The sequence below is a fragment of the Cynoglossus semilaevis genome, chromosome 1, assembly GCF_000523025.1.
Source record: "Cynoglossus semilaevis isolate Cse_v1.0 chromosome 1, Cse_v1.0, whole genome shotgun sequence".
Classification (NCBI taxonomy): Eukaryota; Metazoa; Chordata; class Actinopteri; order Pleuronectiformes; family Cynoglossidae; genus Cynoglossus; species Cynoglossus semilaevis.
Window position 1 is genome coordinate 32,226,933 of NC_024307.1, and position 23,128 is coordinate 32,250,060.

A 23,128-nucleotide genomic window follows, 5' to 3' on the forward strand; every position below is an offset into this window, starting at 1 on the left:
AGAATATCATGGAAAAGTTTATTTATTTCCATAATTCCATTCAAAAAGTTAAACTTTCACAGATTATAGATTCAGGGCCCACAATTTAAACAACCTCAAGTATTTGTTTATTTTTACATCATTTGGGCTTCCAGCTCATGAAACCCTCATTGGTAAAAGAATGTTAGAGATGGAGCTACCAGGTAGGAGACAAAGAGGAGATACACTATATTACCAAAAGTATTGGCTCACCTGCCTTGACTCATACTATGAACTGAAGTGCCATCCCATTCCTAACCCAGAGTTCAATATGATGTCGGTCCACCTTTTGCAGCTATTACAGCTTCAACTCTTCTGGGAAGACTGTCCACAAGGTTGAGGAGAGTGTTTATAGGAATTTTTGACCATTCTTCCAAAAGCGCATTGGTGAGGTCACACACTGATGTTGGTCGAGAAGGCCTGGCTCTCAGTCTCCGCTCTAATTCATCCCAAAGGTGTTCTATCGGGTTCAGGTCAGGACTCTGTGCAGGCCAGTCAAGTTCATCCACACCAGACTCTGTCATCCATGTCTTTATGGACCTTGCTTTGTGCACTGGTGCACAGTCATGTTGGAAGAGGAAGGGGCCCGCTCCAAACTGTTCCCACAAGGTTGGGAGCATGGAATTGTCCAAAATGTTTTGGTATCCTGAAGCATTCAAAGTTCCTTTCACTGGAACTAAGGGGCCAAGCCCAGCTCCTGAAAAACAACCCCACACCATAATTCCTCCTCCACCAAATTTCACAGTCGGCACAATGCAGTCTGAAATGTACCGTTCTCCTGGCAACCTCCAAACCCAGACCTGAATTATGGTGTGGGGTTGTTTTTCAGGAGCTGGGCTTGGCCCCCCTTGGTTGTGTAACCAGTAGCGCTTTGGCCCAGAGGCAATGTCTATGTCATTGGCAAGATTGAATCCCGGTTAGGGCGGTTGGTACCTTCCAGTGGACTCACCACCTGGAGGAAGGTTCAGGGGGGTTGGTACGGTGCAGTGTGATTTGGGTGGTGACTGCTTCCCCCAGCGACCCGGTAACAGATAAGTGGATGAAAATGGATGGATGGATGGTGTAACCACGAAAAGTCTTAAACTTAAACTAGCATCGTCAAATGCACAGAATCATTCTCCTCGTTCCCATTGTGATCAAACTCACCCTAAACATTACACTCAAATATAGATGTTATTAAATGCCATTGTAAAGTTCCTGTCCTCTCGGAGGCGGCTGAGTGACAGCTGACTCCCAGGTCTCTAGCCTCACTCCCATCACCATGATTAAAGTCTGCATAATTACACATTGTAAATATGATTAACATTTACGCTGCAGTGTTAAAAGATTTATTACATTCTAAAGCTTTTATGTAACAAACAAATCTGTGGTAATGATATCAAAGAGCCGCCGCACACCTGCTCTGACATCGTCTGAACCAGCAGACTCATGATGGAGGATTTGTTTTCCACTTCGTTAACAGACATATGGAACGCGCTTCACTCTCGGTTTGACTGGATGATCGTGCCAAGTGGGATTGATTTATGCACAAATGCTTTTAAAATGCATTTGCTCTATGTTTTTATTCAACCACAAAAGGTTTATAAGAAACATAAATTAGGTTTGACTGAAGCAGATGTACTGTGGGGCGAGAGTGGACAAATCTCCTTCTACTGCTCCCACGGCTGCTGAAGCTAGTTACATTTACACTTTATAGCTGGGGATAAGCCACAGAAACGTTTTGCCAGATTTTACCCACAGTTCCCAGCAAAGTCTGCATTGGTGTGCAGTAGCTGGGGACCTGTCTGGTTGGCACAAAAAAAACTGTGAGAGAGTAAAAATGTAAATCTGGGAATACTGGGACCAACTGCAAACCCGTACCGCCAACAGACAATGAGAGGATGGGAGACAGCGAGTAGCATCAACAGACAGGAAGTAGAAGAAGAGTGCAGACAAACATGGACCACAAATATTTGTATTCAATCTGAGTGTTTTTGATATGCAACGTGTAATAGTTTTTGGCGTGTCGCACAAAGCTAGGATGAGCATTTTCTGTGTTCACTCCTGACCAACGTCAATATCAGACCGATACCAATCCTGACAGATAAATGGAACACGCTTCACTCTAGGTTTGACTGGAACGAGCCATCCCTAGCACTTAACATTGCTCCCAGGTAGGGATGTAACAATGTATCGTGAATTGGTTAAAAATCGATACAAATGCATGACATGCATCAGTTCAAATAAAAAAAAATGAATGGAGCATCAAGGTGTTTAGGAGGCTGGTTTGTCACTGGTCATAACATGACACTACACACTCTAGTACAGTAGGTGGCAGTAAGTGCCTAAAATTCTGGTTGTGACCTGCTATTAAACCAAGGCGTCAGGTCCCGATGTAGCCTAAGTGACATTCGGGTGTTCAAACAGAACGTGGGAAGAACTCCTTCCACAGACAGTGTTTCTGTAGCGAAAGGAACTCTTTCTAGATAATATTATTTCTTATGTTGTTGAATATATGGACAGTTAACAAGTAAATAAGACCAGACCAGTTGACTTTTAATGTGTTTCTGTAAAGAAATTAGTGTTTTATATATTCTGTTATTTAAGATAACATTTCCAATTTATGAGGTACATACACAAGACCAGCTGGTAATCGTGACTCATACTGTATGAGCGTATTTTTATATCCCTACTCACACGTTAAAGTTCATGAGCGTCGGGGCCACTCCATTTTTCATCTGTGAATTAATCCAGTGATTAGCACCAGATATAATGGAAATCAAACAATAGCTATTTAGCGGCCCCGTCCTCCAACCCAGGTGTGGGCAATCTTTTTGACTCACGGGCCACGATTGTCCTAAAATTGAACAGGGGGGTCGGGTCAGGAGCAGATAGATGGAGCGTTCGTGTGAACTAAGATACATGACATGTAAAAGTCAGGCATAAAGGCTAAAATTCTAAAAGGCTTTCATCCTTTTCTACGCCATCTATTGGGGAAACATGGGTATTGCAGGGAAAAGGCACAAGTATAATGATAATATAAATAAATTATATAATTTGGAAAAGTATGGCAGGGCGGATTAAATAGCTGACCGGGCCGCATCCGGCCCCCGGGCTTTAGTTTGCCCATGAATGCTCTAACCCCTTGTCGTTAACATTTACCCTCTGTGAGGCATTTCATCGGGACCACATGGAATCTAAGAAAAATTCCTTAGACTCTGTACCACCAGGACAGTTCCCCCGATGCGCCCCACATACAAATGCTGACTCGGCACTGATCCCTGTCCAGCTTCTCACTGAAACAGGAGCCAAAGCACAATTATAACAGAGCCTGAGGCTGTCACTGAACCAACAGTGATAATCATGGTTCTAGTACATTGTGTTTTGTCAGTTTAAGTTACAGTTTATTTATTTATGGGAGACAATCAATTTTGTGCTTTTCTTAATTATTTCGGGGCTAGGTCTTGAAGGCTAGCATCCAAAGTGAAAACAGTTGACATCCAAGTGTAAGCTGAGGATTTGCATCTCCTGCAAGTCTTCCGTATTGTGTTTGCATTATCTACGTGATGTTCTCTCTATTTTGTGCATTATTCATCATAATAGTGATGAGTCCTAAGAAAGTGAGTGGTAAGGATGGTAGAGAGAAGAAGAAACGCATGATGACCATGGAAATAAAGCATGGTGCCCGCTAAAGAAAGAATACAAATTGAAAAGCAAAAAAAATAAAAATAGAAAAGTAAGATAATAAAGAAATACGTAAGTTAAGTTAATTCTAAATTTATGTAAGTTATGTTGTGTACGTGTAAGGTACGGTACGGAATCAAGTGTCTACATATGGGCCAACTCTCTTCCTCTCTTCCTCCCTCCCTCCTCCTCCTCCTTCGTACATGCTACCATTGGCTGCTGCTGTATCGTCTGTCCACCACCAAACACATTTTATTTTATATCAGGAATCCTTATATACTATAATTTCTTTTGTGTGTCTCTATATATATGTCTCTATAGTAATTAAACCATTGTTTTTCCCATCCTTATTAGCACTAATAAGGGAGTTTTTTTGAGGGCTGGAACGGATTTTTTTTTTCTCTCTGTTATTTCTTATGGGAAAAAATGATTTGAAATACGAGCACCTCGGGTCACGAGCTCGCTCCTGGAACGGATTATGCTCGTATCTCGAGGTTCCACTGTATATGGAGTCGAGAGAGGAGGCAAAAAGACAAGAGGGAACAACAGGAATAAACCCAGGAAGCCTGGCATCTCTTGCTGCAGCTTACTCTTACTAAATACAATAATGTCTACAGCCTTTTCTTTATATATTATTTTAATATTAATTCTTGTATTCCATCTATATATTCCACCTTCCTTCTTTACTCCACCTACCATTGCACTGAGTCATGTCCCATCTTTGTTTCTCAGCATTCCATTTGCTTTTGTCTTTTCTTTTACCCATTGTCATGGGATTTTGCATTATTTCCACTAGTGGGTTGAACTACTCACCTCACCCCCCTTACAGGTTGAAATAAGAGGAAAGATTAAAATGTTTCCTTTTCTCACTATTAGTGATATCTTCAGTCTGGAAAATAGACAAAGGAGAGAGACACCTGCAATGCCACAGTGACAAAAAGGCATGAACCTTTAAACACAGGCTTTTCTTTTACTCCAGTCTCCCGCTTCCCTTCCGACCTATTCGCTTTCATTTACCTCAACGTTCCACTGTAAAAGTCGAGAACTGTGGTTAAATTATTTACTCTACCTGAGGCGAACCATTGTGCCATTCATTATTTACAATTCCAGGCCATTTTAAGAGTTGTTTAAGGATGTTTCTCGCTCTTAAGTGCCGTTGTGTGAACTACTTAAACAGAGTCAGAAACAAGCCTGAAGTCCAGACAACAGAACTGACTGAGAAATGTCTTCTATTCTACTGGATTCTGTTGTATTGTATTCTATTATATTCTGACAGACAAAGAAAAATGCCTGTAGACAATAATTTCCGAAAGCTGCTGATAAATTATCACAACACATTTGTTTTTATGTGATCACTTCGTCATTTTGACAACACCATCTTTTTTTTAAAATTACATTAAAAACATTTAAAAATAATAATTATTTATTTATTTTTATTTATTTTAAGATATGTTTATAAGTAACTTAACAAATCAAGTACTAGACAGATTTCAGATGACCCCATTTGAATTCCCCATGTGGGGCTGCGACCCCACGGTTTAAAAGAAAAAAACTGACTGCAGTGCTGAACTTCCTACCATTCTATGACCCATGGTTTGTCTTTCACGTATTTCACAGTATGGTAATACTGTAATATGATTAATAGCACAGGTCAGACTCATTTCATCATTTTATTAGTAATCAAACAAAGCTGAGGTGTATAATATGACTTTTTATTGTATTTTTTTTTAAAAAGGGCTTAAAATTCCTTCTTTTGAAATGCACATATATACAAATATATATTTTAAAGTAAATTGAAAATAAAATTAACAGACTCTTGTCTAAATGTAAAAATATTAGCATATGACCTCTACTCTGATTCTTGAAAGTGATGGTGTTTACAGTTATTCCCCCTTTTTTTTCTTTCAATTATTTCTTTTTCTGTTTCTATTTGTACCGTCTCCTATTGGCTATTTCAAGCTCTGTGGTTTTATTGGTTTGATGGTTTGAAGACAAAAAGCTTGGTCAGTGCTAAATGACAAGTGTAGAAAAACCAATAACCACGGTGTTTGAACAGAAGTAAGGCCCGCAGGCTAATAGATAATGAACTCAACCTAAAAATATCATCTTTTCCTTTTTTTTCCCCTTCTTTTTGTCGCCTTCACTTGGTCAATTTCACTGTCTAATTACAGGAAGTCTTTTGTCCCTCGGAATTAGCTTTATGTTGTTTCTGAAAGAACCACAAGAGAAGTTAACAATTAGGTCTAAAGAGACACTGTACATGATTAGTGGTTCTGGCTGTTTGTTAATTTAAAGATATGCTCTCAAAATGTCATTCATTAAATGACCGCTATGACCACGTTTTATTTATTTATTTTTTTTCCATAAAAATCCTGATCGCACAAAAACGTGTGCAGCGAGCATGTTTTGGAGAGTCTTAGCTCATGGTTTTGATTTATTCTCCCTCGGTCTATGAGGGCGCGAGTTTCTGCACAAAGAGCAAAGAAACAATAAATTGGGCGTCGAGGGCCACTGCTGTCATCTCCGTTCAGACACCAGCGTTCCCATTAGGTAACGCTGTCAGGGCTGTCACTATCCACTGCTCTCCATCTCATACATAACAATGCCTTCCTAATTGGAATGCTACTCCCATAGTTACGATACAATCTTGAGCGGAGAGAGACAAAAGATGACAGTGGGCAGCCATTGTTGAGGAAAAAAAAACCCAAACTAAACAACATAAACAACTTCAGAGCTACAGTACATGTTCATGCAGCGAGCAACATCAGAATTACCATTCCCATCTGCAGTGTCAGCAGGAGTGCATTTCCTCAGTGGGTTAATGTTAAAGCTGTGATCACTGCATTGGCCAGGTCTGTACTGTATGTTCCATCACAAAGTGAGGGGGTTGGTTTAAAACTGCTGAGTCATTTATTTTCTGCCTGCCTGTGTTTGTGTCAAGATTTAGATTTGGCATCATCAGCTAGTTATAGCTGATAATGAAAAAAACACAAAATGTTTCAATACATACTTTACCTTTTTTTTAAATTTCAAACTTAATCAAGACAAATTGTCATTCCTACTTATGACAATGTTTTTGTTTTGTTTTGTTTTTTACTGTGTATTGTGGAAAAGACAGATAACAGCAGGCCAAGTAAGTCATGGAATTATTATTAAGGAAAATATATAGCGAAAAAATATTCAAACTATATTTAAAATCATACCAAGATTTTGTCAAATAGAACAATAAAATTTAAAGGATGTTGTTTGGTGAAGTGAAAAGACGAATCTAATGTCATGTCATTGAGATTAATCACAATCATGATCATAATAAATCAGGATTAATCATAATTATTTGAGTCAAATCAACACCCCTAAATATAAAGAAAGACAGAGAAATAACAACAATGTGGTGTCAATAATCCAAATGATGAAATTATCAATATACAGAAATATGCAAAAGTATAGTAGTAAAAAACAAACAAACACGGAGTATGACAGAGTTGGTAGATTTGAATCATTACTGTGCATCCTATCTTGAAACATGTCGGAAGTTGCTTTCAAACCTTCAACAATATTCATCAGTCTACAGAGGTGGAAAGTAACAAATTTCATTTATTCAGATTGCTGTAATTGAGTTGGTATTTTAAGTACCAATACTTTTTAAAGTAGTTATTACTTGCTTGAAGTATTGTACTGGAAGCCACAGAGGACACACAGAGTAAACACAGTAACAAAAAGAAAGTTGACTAAAAGAAGAAGTGTCTGAACGCACCTTGTGTGAGACACAGTCTATGGTTCTTGAAACGACTAGAATAAATGATGGGAAGGATAACTGACGCTTAAGTCACACAAACCGTGGAGACCATGGAGACGGACAAGTCAGACTGACAGTCTACAGTCCCTCACAGTCTATTTGGTAATTGTGTCAGTCAGCTCGTCAGCCTTAGACTGACTTCTCCATGAAGCTGGTCTGAAGTTGAAGTCTCCACAAGCAATGGCTGGGAGTCGAAAAGGTATTTTTATCAGCAGGTTTTCAAATAAAAACATCCAAACTTTACAAGATTAGATTAGACTACCAGATTAGATTCCAAACTACTCCAACTACTGCAGTACGTACAGTATGTGTACTGTACTGTACCACAAAAACAGCCTCTTCCTCAGCTGGAGTTGTGAGATCATAGCACGGGATATAGGTGCTACGCCTGTTCTGACCCAGTAGTAACACTTGTCCTAGAGATCTCATCACTAGGGGGCAGCGCTAAATACAACTGTTTACACATGGCATTAAAAATGTGTCTCCCGTGACCATTTGTGATTGGATTCATTATCCCCGCTCTAACGCTAATCCACATTAAATGATTTTTTCGTTTTCGATCGTGTTTATACAGAATTATTACACAGTGTAGTAATACTGAGGAGTAACAGTAAGAGTAATAATAAGTAATCCAGGCCTTTGTGAGTTTGGCATTAATAGTATGAAGGTGACAGGTGAAGACAGGAGTGGTTAAGTGGAATCAGTATATCCTAATCACTGTACGTGAAGTTACTTGCAATTTAGCAAGATTACGACAGTACATAAGCAATTAACATGGGAGAAAAGAGTAGCCTCAGGTTTATGAGTTCTTGTTCTCTCCTGGTCCATCTACATTTAGTGATAAACACAGTAGCAGCAGTGGTAACAATAACTCATTATTATGCTAGGCTTAAGTAACCATTTCAGTACCTGAAGAAGATTATGGTTTAATGCTGTCTCTTTTTTCCAAACCCTGATTAAAAGGACAACAGCTGTTTACAAGACCTTTTGGTTTTACAGTGTTGATCAAACAGCAACTAACATTCACATAGTTAGAATAACCATAATGGTTATTAATAATAATTATATTATATTCCGGTAAAAAGTTCAAACTGCTCTATGTGATTAAGAAAAATTGTTCCAGTGACAGCAGGATATTATACATTTTTGGGGATTTTTCCATTGGTTCCATTGGTTATTTTTTTAAATGTTATTTTAATTTGCTTTATTTTGAGAGTTAACAACATCACCCCACCAGCAGATGGCACACTAAACAACTGCCTGGAAGGTTTGAGGCAAGAGCTGGGTCGGCGTTCTTGCCCACCAGACGTGCACCTGATATTATAGTCAATAGTCATTTTCTCATCAGTCACCAATCAGTGACCAGTTTACCCCGACGTCACCTTCCTGAAGTAAGCAGAGGCGTTTGTGAACACCGGCAGAAAAGCTAATCATTTCCGTGTGTGGGCAACAACCGCCGCTTTTTTTTTTTTTATATATAATAATGGAAGAGGCATGGGCTACAGTTAGCCAGGAGGTGGGGCTCTCTGGTAATTTCTGTGGCTTGTGGTACTACTGTGAGCTGCCAATGGAACCAGGTTGAGAAATGACGGGGGCCGAGCGTCGAGGTGATGTGGAGACGCGTGGCTTCAGCGGTGAACCACTGACAGCTTTGCGGCGAGACGATGAAGAGCAACGGCAATATGTTTGGTTTTCTGCACCTAACCACTCCGTCTTGCCGTTAAAAACTAAACTTTTTTTTCTTGTCAGTTCTGTTCGTCGCTGCTATTTTTCATTATTTATTTTCATATTCTACTCAATCCTGTCACCGTGTCACCTCATTTCATTTTTAAATCCTCTTATAAAGTAATTATGCCCAGTACCTGAAGAGGTAAAACGTGGGAAAACACACATATATAGACAGAGGTTGGGGGTCTTTCCGGATTTCCCACCTACCAAATCAAAAATGTGCATTGTGCTGTCTATGCTGAAAAGCCCTAAGGAGATGGAGAGATTTAGTCGGAAAGCCTTTCCCGGCATGCTCCCAATTATACGCAAAGATGAAATGGGCCAAGTCTGTGTCCTCGCATGGCACCGTGAACCAAACTGAGGGTCTGTGAGCTGGTGCTGCAACAGGGGACGCATGGTTCAGAGCAGGGCGGATCATGCCTTGTGGCCTGCGGATTGTTAGCAGAGTCAAAGCCAAAGTGGACACGACACGTGACAAGAAGAGACAGAAAACACAAAGATGCGAAGAGTAAAACTGAGAAAACTAGATTTCTTGATTCTTAAAAAATTGATTCTGGTTGGTCTCACACAGACTGAACAACACTTATTCAGTGTTCCTCCACATTAGTTTTGATTCTGCATTCCAAGAGAGAGCTCTGCGAACGTCTCCTCTCGTTTCCTGCCTTACCACATCAAGTTAATTATTATCTTTCTGATGGGATTAAAAAGACAAGACGGGCTCACAGCGGCTGTCGCTGACACCTCGTGATTGCCGCTACCTCAATTAGATGAATGGAAATTCAGAAAGGAGCCCTGTCGCCACGTTTGGCAATCATTAGCTCTGACATTCTGCTTAAAGTGGGAACTGATGGAAGACACACTTTTAAGCTACCAAACTCTCATTAACGAGCAGGTTTGGATTCATCAGCATCAGTGCTGCAGCAGGTAAACAAGGCTCCAAAGTCACCTATCTGTACTTTGATCACCGTAGGGCTGTTTTACTCCAATTTCATTCCATTTTATTCTTAACTAATTAACTGCTCTTCTTTGCGTCGTCACTCATCACCAGAGACTGTACGTGTACGTTTTTACTCTAACACACGGTTGTTGTTTGTAATATTTACATTAAAATATTTTCGCAAATTGAAATGAGTTTGTAATATTTACATTAAAATATTTTTGCAAATGCATGGGTAGAATGACACACACACACACACACACACACTCTACATCCAATAATTCAACCAAAGTCTCTCTACTTGATGCCACTGACACACGCCGAGGGCGAACGTCGTTTCACTGAACGTCGTTTCACTGAAGCGCCGTAAGCTTAAAATACCATCTCTACTCATGCGTTTGTGGAGGCTTCAATTTCAGCCATCTTTAAGCCTAGATTTTCAGTTAAACATTTGTAAGTTTTTACTGACATTGGGATTTGGATTAGTGACAAAAAACTAACGTCTTCATGCTGCCATCTGTCTTCAATTTGCTTGTCAGTTAGCAGAAAAGCAATCGTGATCCTGATTAATCATGATTATTCAAAATGACTTGGGTGCGATTTGGTCCACGGGCCCTAGGTTTGATATTGACTGCAAAAGACAAATGTTACTGCCTTAAAGGAGTCTTTTCTTTACTTTTTTCACCAAACAAAAACATTTTACATTACATTACAAAATGATCTACTTTGAGATGAATAGATACGAACTTACTTGTTTATTTGTGTGAAAACGCTCTCTAAACAGAAGTGTAACTAGAGGAAAGGAGTTTCAATAAATCACAAAGCTATCAGATAATGCTATTAATTTATTTCCACTGGGTGACATACAATAGAATATTAAAAAATATATATATATATAATTAAAAAGCTTTTCATCCACTAAGAAATATTAGAAAAAAATCCATAAAGCTGTGCTGATCGATAATTTCATATTAACATTGCCTCATATGATTATGCGCCGTGTGCAAGGGATCACACTTCATAACACAGCCATAAGTACAAATACAATTACCCTTTTGTTAGATGAAAGTTTTCTACCCTGAGACTACACTCTCATTGATCTTGTTTCAAGCACCAGGACGAAGCTATTTTAAGCCGCGAGGCTTTAATAACCCCACAGCAAACTCCACCTGTCCAACATCTGAGGCTTATTTCTTTTTACAGGGGAGCTGGCGGAGACCAAAATAAGGCTGGAGAGAACACTATTTGATATTCACAACAGAAGGTGCCCAGTATTCAAACCTCAAACGGAATGCAAATAAGGTCAACACACACTTAATTTATTCAGCTTTTATGGACAACATACATATATATATATGTATGTATATGAACATAAAAGCTGCATCTATATGAATAATATAAATGCTTTTATCCTTGAATGAGTCAGATAATGACTATCAACTTTTATAACTTCATATATATCTATATATATGCATCTATATATATTCATATGTATTATTTCTAAAAGTTGTCCTCTACTGTATTTTCTAGCGAGCGAGGGAAATATTTTTCAGTTTAATCCTCCATCAAATGTGATGATTTCCATAATAAATAAAGATAATGTAAAACGTATATTGGATTTAAGATATTGTATTTATTATTATAAGTACTGTATTGTACTTTCTTCAATTTCTGCCAGTACATCAGGGTTGTGTTCAACTAAACAGTCCTGGGCTTTATACTGACTAAATAAAATATGGGAAAATAAGAAATTAGAAGATAACTGTATTTCATTACATGTACTTTTTGGGACCAGGATTTTACTAATGTCACATATGTGCTGTGGCTCAGAAAAGGTTGGCACAGACTATGGTGCAACCTGCTGCAGATGGCAGTCTACTGTCAAATCAATTCAAATTCAAATCGTTTTAAGCAAATAAGAATTTTATGGAGAATGCCATGGTGTTGTTTTGTACTACGATGAGACCACAAGAAAGGGAGTAATTAATTTAAAAAAAAATCATAATTAAGAGATAGATTCTTTGTTTGTGACATATTAAAAATATGGAAATATTTTACGCAGAGTTCCTGACGACCAGTGGGTTAACAAGGAGATGGATTGAGCTCATTTTTGGTCTTATAAATATTTCTTTAATCAGTCTGATTGCCGATTTTTGTATTTGTATTTCACATTCTTGTCTAAGTTTAGGAAGTCAGTTATGTTGAAATAAGGTTTATTATGCTGTTTTGTTCTGTTTTTTTGTTAGAAATTGTTAGTGTTAGAAATTACCTCCAGGTCAGAGCGAAGTAAGAATAAAAGAAAAACTGGCCTCTAATGAAATGAGGTTAATTATTTGCCAGGATGAGGGATGAGGAATGATTTCTAAGCAGCGCCGGGAGCATCTGAGCTGCTCTGACAGTTTGCTGACTGTGTCAGCTGGAAAGAAAATGTTGAGTGTCTGCGCATTGGCGTTTGATCACAAAGAAAATCCTCTGGTGTCAAACTTCCACCAACACCCAACTTGAATAAAAAAAAATGGAAAGGCAAGGAAAAAACCCAAAAACAAATCAAAGAGCATCTTGAATGGAGAGATAGATTCAACCTTCCAAACGGCATAAAGAGAAATAAGTATCAAAACATCACCAGTCATCTTTCTCTCAGAGAAACAGGTCCAAAAGAACAAAGATGAGGGATTTCAGGGGGTGGATGGAAGGGCAGAAAGACTGAAATCACCTCTGCAGTGGAAGTGCTGCAGGAACATTCACATGTGTGTTTTCTTTTGTCTGCTCCTGATTAAACCCACACGGTTCACTTTGGGTGTAAATGTCCTTGGATGCTGTTTATTATTTATTCTTTTTTGTAATCTCTAATGATTTGGAACAAGAATATCTGCGGATTAGTTTTAGCAATCGCAACTTAATGGCAATTCCATCCTTGTGTGAGGGGCAGAGTGAAAACAACAACACACTCCCTGCGTGCTATTGTCTCAATAACAGTCCTGTTTGTTCCAAGTACAATAACAGTTTGCTTTCCAGGACGACACTTGTTATTTGGCCAATTTATTTCCAAGGGCGCAGTTCCGATGGTGATCATGTCCAAGGCTCTCTATTATTTGAGAGGGAACAAGCGCTTGAAAAAAAAAAAAAAAAAAAAAAAACTCACACACAACAGACTGTAGATGGCTTTTTAATGAAGAATAGCTGAGTCCCATCAGCCAGGTGTTATGATCATCCAAGGTAACATGAGGCTAATGAGTCGCAAAGGAAGAAGGCAGCGGACACACTTACAGCAACATGTCGGGAAGCATTGAATCCAAAGGTCCTACCCAAAAAGTGTGTGCGTGTGTGTGTATGCGTACATGTGAGCAATTAAGTGTATGAGTGTGTGTCTGCGTGCGTCTGTGTGTGTCTGTGAGTGTGTGTGCACATCCCCCAAAAAGACTTCAAAACAAGAAAAAAAGGGAAAAACATGCAACAAAAATACCTTCGTCTCGAGGCCTGTTCATTGAAGATTCATCGTGTTTTTTTGTGAGCGGACCTAGGGTTAAGAAAAAAAGGGGGGAAAAAGAGAAAAGAGAAAATTCAAAAAAGATTACTGGCAAAAACGGAAAAAGAAGAATGTCAAAAAAAGAAAAGAAGCAAGAGCAAAAAAGACAAACCAGCAAGAGTTTAGTTTGCTTTAAAAAGAGTACAAAAACCGAAAAACAAAAGGCATCACAGACACAGATTTATCACAAGAAAAGACACAAGATCAAGGAAAACGTCTGTCCCCCTGCTCAAGAAAAAGACGTCACTTCTTGCTGTCCCCCTCAAATATATCCTTTTCTGTTGACTTCATTTTTCTACGTGTAATTCAGACAGGTGACTGTAAAGTGTGCGGTGGGAGTGAGGGGGAGGGGAACGGGGGAGGGGGGGTGACGTGATGACGGAGTAAGGCATCGGCGGTTTGAAGAACAGGACCCAATGTTTCCTCCAAACGGAGGAAAAACAATGAAAAACCAGGCAAAGAGAGAGACCTATCAGAGGAGGACGAGGGTTTGGGTCCTGGTGATCAAACTCCAAAACACAGCAGTGGAAGCAGAAAGAACCATTTAAGCACACAGAATCACGTGAAAGGCAATTCGTTATTTTTCTTTTTATTTAGGAATCAACACTCAACCCCCCGCCCCTCATGTTTAGTGAAGGACAAACCGAACACTTTTGTGCAAATATGCGATGACCTTGGAACAGTAAGAGCAGGTTAAGTATGTCTTGGTAGAAACAGAGCACAGGTGCTCTGTGTGTGTGAGACGCTCAAGCTCCTTCTGCTTGTGTGTGTGTGTGTGTGTGCATGTGTGTTATTTAGTGCTTAAACCAGAGAGCTATTCCCCAGGCAGGTAAATAATTATATACCACAACAGCAGCGTGTCAATTGGAAATGACAAGTTAGTGTGATGCTAATTGTGCAGAGGAGTGCAGGTAGGGAGTGAATAAATTTGATCTCCATCTGCCTACTGGCTATTTTTACTAAATTAAAAGAGTAGAGGAGAGAAGGAAAGGTGGGAAAAAGAGAGAGAGAAGGGCAGAGGGAATGCATCGACTGTGGTCTAGTGAAATTACCCTTTATCTTTTCTAACACTTCTTGACACACTGCAAGTGTCCTGTTCAGGCAAATACCACTGTGTGAGTGGATTGTATTGAAGCAGCATTTACGTCTTTGTACATATTTGATCCTCATTTTTTTATAGAGCCGTTTGACACAGACACTTTGACCTTGGTTTTCTGTCTTCCTCCTCACACCGTCACACCTTTTTCAGACTCAGTTCTTTGTGATGAGAAAACAAAAACTGTAATACATTGTATTCTCCATTACCATTCAGAACCATGACGATGGGAACATTTGATTTTCTTTTTAAGTGTACACCTTGGAAAGTCTGAAGTCCACCATTAGACCTTGAAAACACTGGGGGGAAAAAACCCCACTGCGCAACGGATTAGAATCAGTGAAAATAAAATTGTGATTACACACTGATATAAACCTTTGTCAGGGGATGAAAATGTCTAAACTAATGTCAACACGTCAAATTGATTGCAGCACTTTTCTTTTTTTTTTTTTTTTTTTGAATCTCTGACAAAACAGAAAAAACAGCTTAAAATCATGGAACCATGACTGGGCTGGCAACACACTGAGATAAAACCTGGGGAAAAAAACATCAGGAATGATTGACATCTTTTTTGCAATGAATCAAACAGCAGGGGAAAAAGACATTTTTGACCAATCAAAGAAGCACAGGCATATAATGGTAGTGAACCCCACACAGGGTCACATCAACCCCCCATATGGCCAGTGAATGTGACCCAAGGCTAAGAAGAAGCAGAAACATGTCAGAGGAAGAGTGTGGCTGAGCAACATCCATAGTTGATAAAGGTGTGTTTTATTCCTTGGTACTTGGTAACTGATACTATACCATATTTCAAACAAGTATCATGTTTGAGTAGAACCCTGTTTATGTGACCTTGACTTGGCCTGACCATTGGTGTCAAACAGGCTAGCATGACAGGTACAAAAAAATGATGCTATTTACTAAAAGAAAAAGACAAAAGTGACAGTAAAGATCTGTAGGCGACATTTGAAACTGACCAACCAGAAGAACAGAAAAGTCATTCAAACATTTAAATGGTCCAATCAGAAACTAGTCTTTACAAGAAATGTAAAGCATTGGCCCATCCTGTTTGTTAATGTTTCAGGCTGGTGGAAGCAAATTCATGGATGAGGGATTTTCCTTGTAGCGCACTTTGCATGTGAGCATCATTCTTGTGTTGATGCCGACTATGCCCATCTCATTATGACCACAGTGAACCCATCTTCTGATTGCTGCTTCGAGCAGCATATTGCTTAAACGTACACAAAGATTAAATGATCTCAAACATCAATGACCTCTATATATGTTTCCCCGTAATGAGGCGTTCACACTAAAAGCGATAGCTGTGGATTGAGCATTAGCATCACATACACAAGTAATGTAAATGGCGTGACAACACCAGGCAGCTCGGCTGCATCTCATGACGTGACGCAGACGAAGCGCATGAAGTCGGAAAAACTGACTTCAAAGTAAAGGCGTTCGTTTCATTATTTATTTTGTTAATTAGATAACATCAATTGAACACGTGACCAGAATGATCGCACTCCGCCATCAGTCCACTTACGGTATCGTTCCTGTAGTACAGCACATGGTTGATACTAACGTTATGTACATAACGCAGAAAGACAACAGCTTCGCTGAAGTTTTATTTTAATTATATGAAGCAATATTTAGAGATTTTCTTTGTATACTTTTTATGACGCCATCATTTGCAATTAATCACAATTAAAAACATTTACCTGCTGTTCCTGCAGTGAACAGATTTTTATTTTATATTTAACCGTGGTAGACTAAGATCACGATTAATCATGATTAATTGTTATTATTCCACAAAATTGTTCAGATAAATTACTCCAAATCTACCAATAACAGTATAGGTGCACATATCTTGGATTAAACCATGTATGTTTTATTCTTTAATGTCAACATTTTTTTCTGTGATATAGTAAGAAGCAGGAAGAAGAGCGAACAGTAACGACTCGATTCACCGTGTTTGTGAATAGAACAGAGGGTGCCTTGGTGTGTAACCGTGTTTATGCAGAGGCCTGTGAGTAAGTAGGTGCTGACTGGTGTATATGTGCTGAGTGTGTGTGTGTGTTGTGTGTGTGTCAGGCTGGTATGATCTACGAGGGAAAGCAAGTGTGTGTGACAGCCTGTGAGTGAGCGTTGACCATGTGTGACTGACGGCTGTTTAATTCTGTGAAGAGAAAAGGAGATCTGGGTGATGAGCTTGTGTGTGTGTGTGTGTCATTGTCTCTGTCCTGAAGCTAAAATATCGCAGCAGAATGCAGTAAATTATGCTTGTGTGCCTGCTGAGCTCACAGGCACTGAGCCCCCGCACGCATGCATGTGTGTGTGTATCTGTGAGCAGTCAGTCAGTGTGTGCTCGGGTCACAGATGAGCAAACTTCACAGCAGACGTCTGTGTGTGAAGTCTGTCCTCAGACGGAGAGCAGCTGAGCTGGCGCCCTGTGTCAACTCGTCCCGTCATGTGTCCAATGTGTATCGTCGTAATTCCTTGTAATGCATTCATAAATATAATTAGTCACCTCTTCATAAGTAGCTTGTTTTTTTAGGCGAGCAAACAGAACACATTTCCCAACGACTTCATTCTCCACAGTTGGACGACAGAAAACGTATATTTAGTTTCTTGAAGCAACATTTTTTTAAAGTTCCTGTTGAGCCACAGGACCACAGGGACGGTTCCTGACTTTCCCCCAGCCTGTCCATTTCCCGTCGCACGCTTACCTTGCCGTCAGCAGGATTAGGTGAATAATGGGCTTTTTGGGAATTTCAAACTCGGAGACAAGGATGGATGGGGCTGTCACCGTGCTGCCCGTTTAATGCTAGCAGCTGGGAAAATAACCAGCACTCTGAAGACTCTAACTAATGGGTCACAGAGCGGCAGCTGTAAATATCTTGTAATTGAGTTTCATGATGGTCAGACTGTTTATAATAGATCTTACAAAAAAAGGAAAGTTGACGAGAAGTGGGGAACGTGAGAAGAGTTAATTACATATACAGTGGAACCTCGACGTACGAGTATTCCAAGATACGAGCAAGTCTCCTAGCATATTTCTGCTTCGAGATACGAGTAAAGATTTGAGATACAAGCACGCTCACAGACGTCAACGCTAGGTGGCCGGGCAGTCGGAGCAGCCCACACCGCCTCCCTCGTTCACTTCACGTGTTTGTCCACTTCCATACGCATCACGCATGAGTCTTGTGTTTGCGTTATCTATGTGATTTTCTCTCTTTTTTGTGCATTATTCTTCATAATAGTGATGAGTCCTAAGAGAGTGAGTGGTAAGGATGGTGGTGAGTCAATAAATATGAGCATGGTGCCCATGTGAGTGATCCAGCACGCATGTATGATCGCAGTACATCCACGATATGTACCATCCTTTAGTAAGAAAAAATAATATACGTAAGTTAAGTTAATTCTAAGTTTATGTAAGTTACGTAATTTACGTGTAAGGTACGCTACAGAATCAAGTGTCTACATACGGGCCAACTCTCCTCCTCCCTCCTCCTCCGCCATTAGCCACTACTGTATCATCTGTCTCTAAGGTAAGAACTCATAATTAAAACCACATTTTATTTTATATCACAGGAATCCTTATATACTATCATTTTTGTGTTTGTCTCAACAGCAATTAAAAACATGTTTTTTTCCATTGTTATTAGCACTAATAAGGGATTTTTTTTAAAGGGGCCGGTATGGATTCATTTTTTCTGTTATTTCTTAGGGGAAAAAATGATTTGAGATACAAGCACCTCAAGTTACGAGCTCGGTCCTGGAACAGATTACAGTATAATCTTATCTGGAGGTTCCACAGTATTAAAAGTTCTTTACAAGTCTTTAGCCTCTGGTTGCTTTTCTCCTCGTTTTGAATGTTTAAATTATTTTTGACAAATAATCCGCTTTTTTTTCGGTCCTTCATTAAATCCTTAACTATGGCCCTAATTCCATTACAATTTGGAAATGTTTGAAATTATATGTAATATTGTTCGCTCAATAAGCCATACAACAAGGCAGCCAATTTTTAGCTACGGATTAATGACAATTAATCAAGATTCATTCACAGCTATAGTCTGACTCAAGCCGCACGTCTGACTAGAGGTTGAAGCCCCCACAAACAAGTCCTGGGAGTCCGACTGGTATTTGAATCTTAAGATGCTTTTGTGAAATTAAAACTGTACCAAACTACGCCACAGGGTATAAATAACATGTGTACTGAAATGTTCGTCAAAGCAACGATCCAAACTACGCCACAGGGTATAAATAACGTGTATTGAAATGTTCGTCAAAGCAAAGTGGAATTATTGGATATTTGTGTGTAAACATTTCTTAAAAGGTTTGATCAGATTCATTTCAAAAATGGATTATCACGGTTCATAAATATAATGTTGTTTTTCAGCTGGCTCCAGACTGCTGAACACTGACCCTTTGTTTCACTTGTAAGGATAAATGCAAATGGAATCTGTTTAATACTGGTGCGTAGTTTCTGCAAATGGCTGCTGGAGTAAAGAGAACAAAGCCTTCTCAGCTGCACTGGCTGTAATATGGAAATGGACTTAGACATTCCACACAAAATCACATTACAGAGAATCGATACTGTGTGGACAAACACAGGCCGTGAGTTTTGAGAGCCCTTATTTTTCCCTAATGCATTTGTAGTACAGCAAACAACAGGCGTGGCTTTCATCACGCGGGACTTGACTCGGCCACATGTCTTTATCGTTTCACAACAACCAGGCTGCATGGGAAAATATTTAGGGCTCTGTCCTTGTACTGCAAGTAAAAAATAAATGTTGCTGTTCTTGGGCAAAGTCAACTTTATTTTTGTTCCCCTGATGTTGACAATGACACCACTGCGACGTTTCACTGGTTGGTCTAAGACAGTCACTGCACTGGCACTTCTACATGAAGTCCACATCCTGCTGTTTTCCCCTATTACTCCGTATGCAGGAGCTCCTCCAGCTTAATCCTGTTCCACGTTTGCAGAAGGAGCTGGAGCCAATCCCAGCAGTCAGGGGGAGAGGGGAGGTAATTGTGAGGTCTGGCTGTCTCCCTTCCCTCCTGCCTGTGTCTGAGTGGATTAGTGTGATCACACTTTGTCACTTTGTCACCTGGTACCCTGGTTATATATACTTCTCTCCCTCACTCCGTCCTTGTTGGGTCATTGTAGGTGTTCGGTCTACATCGTAGTTCATGCCTTGACTTCTCGCTACCCTGAGATCCCGTTTGTTTCTGCCTGGCCTTGAGAATCCAGTTAGTGGATATATGTACGTTTTGTACGATGAATAAACTTCCTGCTTGAGAATCCAGTTAGTGGATATATGTGCGTTTTGTACGATGAATAAACTTCCTGAAAGGAAGGAAAGTGAACTTGTCATCGTGACACAGCACACCACCGCACACAACCAAATGTGACCTCTGCTTCCTTAACCACTAAGCCACCACTGCCACTGCCGAAACTGCTGCCTGTCTCTGGAGTGCTGGACTTGGGTCCCACCTGGTTCCTGACGCCAACACCCACCGTAACAGTAAACCTCAACTCTAACCCTCATATCATTACAAATAGATATGTAATCATTACATTTAGATATGTGGTGTCAAACTCCCAGCCTTACTTACTTAGTTAAGGCCCACAACCCTGCCAAATACAGACCATGCCTAGATTTTTTTTTTTAAATATAGCTTTGTTTTTGTATTGAGTATGGACCACTGATGTGGACCCCAAATGTAATGACAGCAGCAGCAGAGACCCTTGATTCAGATGATCAATTTGACTGAATCCTGTTCATCTTCTTGCTGTAAGGCCACCGTTTTAACTACTTCTTCACCGTGTCACCACATACGTGATAATAAATGATGATGTTTAAATGAAATTTGGGAAAAACCTCAAAGCAGTGACTGAGAACCTTCCTATTGATGATGGGTCTCATCCAGTCCCCAGTGAGCCGTCACTCACACCAGTAATCATCAGTTCCCTTTCACTTCTTCTTGTAAAATCACTCATGCAGCTTTAGAGAAACTGTTATATGAAGACAGCTGATGCTGTTAGCAATATTACACTGATGTCACACTGGACGGACTGACCTTTTCTCACTGTGCTTGACAACTTCTCGTGACTCTAGAGTCTTATGGAACCTAGAAAGGTTAATAGACAGTATATGTCCACCTTACAGAAATTGTGGGCTCGGGGTTAAATACTTTGGTTATGCAGCTCGTCCTGAGTTACAGCAAAGTTTTTGAAGTTGAAAAGCAGTACTGGGGTATGCAAGTACTCAGAGCCAGTGGAAAAACAAACAAAAACAAAACATACAGTATTTACTGAATTTGCTAGATGGATGGATGGATGGATGGATGGATGGATGGATGGATAGATGGATGGATGGATGGATGGATGGATGGATGGATGGATGGATGGATGGATGGATGGATGGATGGATGGATGGATGGATGGATGGATGGATGGATGGATGGATGGATAGAACTGTAATAATCCCTCAGGAGTTCCCTTCAGGGAATTGCTCTACTTCACTTATGCCACTATGTTAGACTTTGTTGTTATATAATTGTTTGAAACCTCCTATTTTATTCTCACTTAAGTCAAATGTATTTTTCTTTTACTTTGGATCAACCAGCCTTTTCTACTTGTTTCATCCTTAATCCATGTGTAAAACACTGTCTCTGTCTTGCTGCCGACTCTTTACTCTCTGTCTCTCTCTTCTGTCTCCTGGTGCCTCATTCTCAAGCTTCAGTGAGAGAGCCTATCGACCCTTCCTATCCAAAGAGACCGAACTGAGCAGACGGTGAGATTGGGCTTGAGAAAAAGGTATTTTTTAAACGATACCTCATACAAAAAGAAAAAAAAAAAAAAAGGAAGAGCGAGGTTTGTGAGCAGCAAAGTAGGGCAGAAAAGGGATGGTAAAATAAGGAGAGGAGAAGCTAAGGGGATAGTTTCAACATCACAGGTTTGTGCTCAGAAAAGGAAGCGGAAGAAAGGAATGACGAGAAACGGTTGAGGGAGAAACATGTGAATCAAAAGGCAGAGAAAATAGAGATGAAAATACCAAAAAAAAGAGAGAAGAAAACAAAGAAGAAAGTAAACAGAGATGTTGAGAGCAGCGGGGGGAGTGGGATGAAGTGACATTTACAACGTGATGTTGATCAAGTGGGCATGAAGGTTAAAGACATTTCCTCCCAATTCACCTAGACACACACACATACTGTACGCATTCATCCATCCATCCATGCACTTCATCAACAAGTGTGTGTGCTTCGGCGGTTCGCTTACTCAAGGACCAAATTTGAGTTGTTGTGACAACACAACCATTACAAAATATCCAAAGATTGGCAGGAAACCTCACACGCCGTCAAGCGTAAGTTCTGCTGCTGTGAATATTGAACACAACAGGAGACTGAGCGAGCCGCTGCATTAACATTTTATGAGACGGCCAAATAAAGAAAAGAAAACTCAATAGTTACATTACTTCATATGTCATGCTGAGTCCCCAGGTGTAAAACCAGCACAAAACTTTTAATGAAAAACACCCCTGATTCAACACATTGATTCATACTGCTGCACTTCAACTCTGATGAGCGTGTCTGGGCGATCGCACCAGGTAAATATATAAGTATAAGTACAGGTCACCGAATACATGGATGAGGGCAGGAGACCGCTGTTGTTTTACATCTATACGCCCAAAATAACCAGGGATATTCAGGAAGTTCTAGTATCAGTATCAAAGCGAATACTTCATTCAAGTCCTTGTACGTGTACTGTACTCGAAAACGTACCAATCCAGTGACCTCATAGTCAAGTTGGGGCTGTTACACCGGTCAGCTACTGTTTTTGTTTTCCTACTGCAGTTCAGTGTCTCATTGTCCTCGTAGAAAATGTATTTACTGTAATTTCTATTTGTTTTCCTACTTATATATTAAAATATATAATTTCACATGTTCGTTATTTTCACACTGACAGCCGCTAGAGGGCACTCTTGTGTACCAGTATCTGCTACTCCTGTACTGCTGAAAATGTACATGTCCGTTAATTTCATACTGACAGCCACTAGAGGGCACTGGTGTGAATTATACTACGGAGCGACTTACATATGGGATCCATATGGGATCATCCATATGGGATCATCCATAACACAGATGGATGAGGAGACTAATATAACAAACACTGTGTTCATTTGACCATTGAATTCACTGGTAGATAGTTAGCAGTGACAGTAATGCAGTACTTCTCAAATAGTGGGTGGGTGGGGGCATGAGGGGCTTCCAATGGAATATGGCACGCTGGACATAAGTGTACCACTGTTGTAATGCATGAATGATAACAAGCCTCCAGACACTAGGTGGCAGCAACTC

General features: G+C 39.9%; 1 protein-coding gene across 2 annotated transcripts in view; it reads right to left on the minus strand.

The window, feature by feature from the left end:
* LOC103391461 (neuroligin-2-like) overlaps nt 1-23,128 on the minus strand; it is a 153,552-nt gene that overhangs the window by 50,647 nt on the left and 79,777 nt on the right. For both annotated transcript variants that reach the window (XM_017033900.2, XM_017033901.2), the window contains one exon: nt 13,606-13,659. In XM_017033900.2, the coding sequence (XP_016889389.1) occupies nt 13,606-13,659 (54 nt within the window). The remainder of the gene's footprint in view (nt 1-13,605; nt 13,660-23,128) is intronic.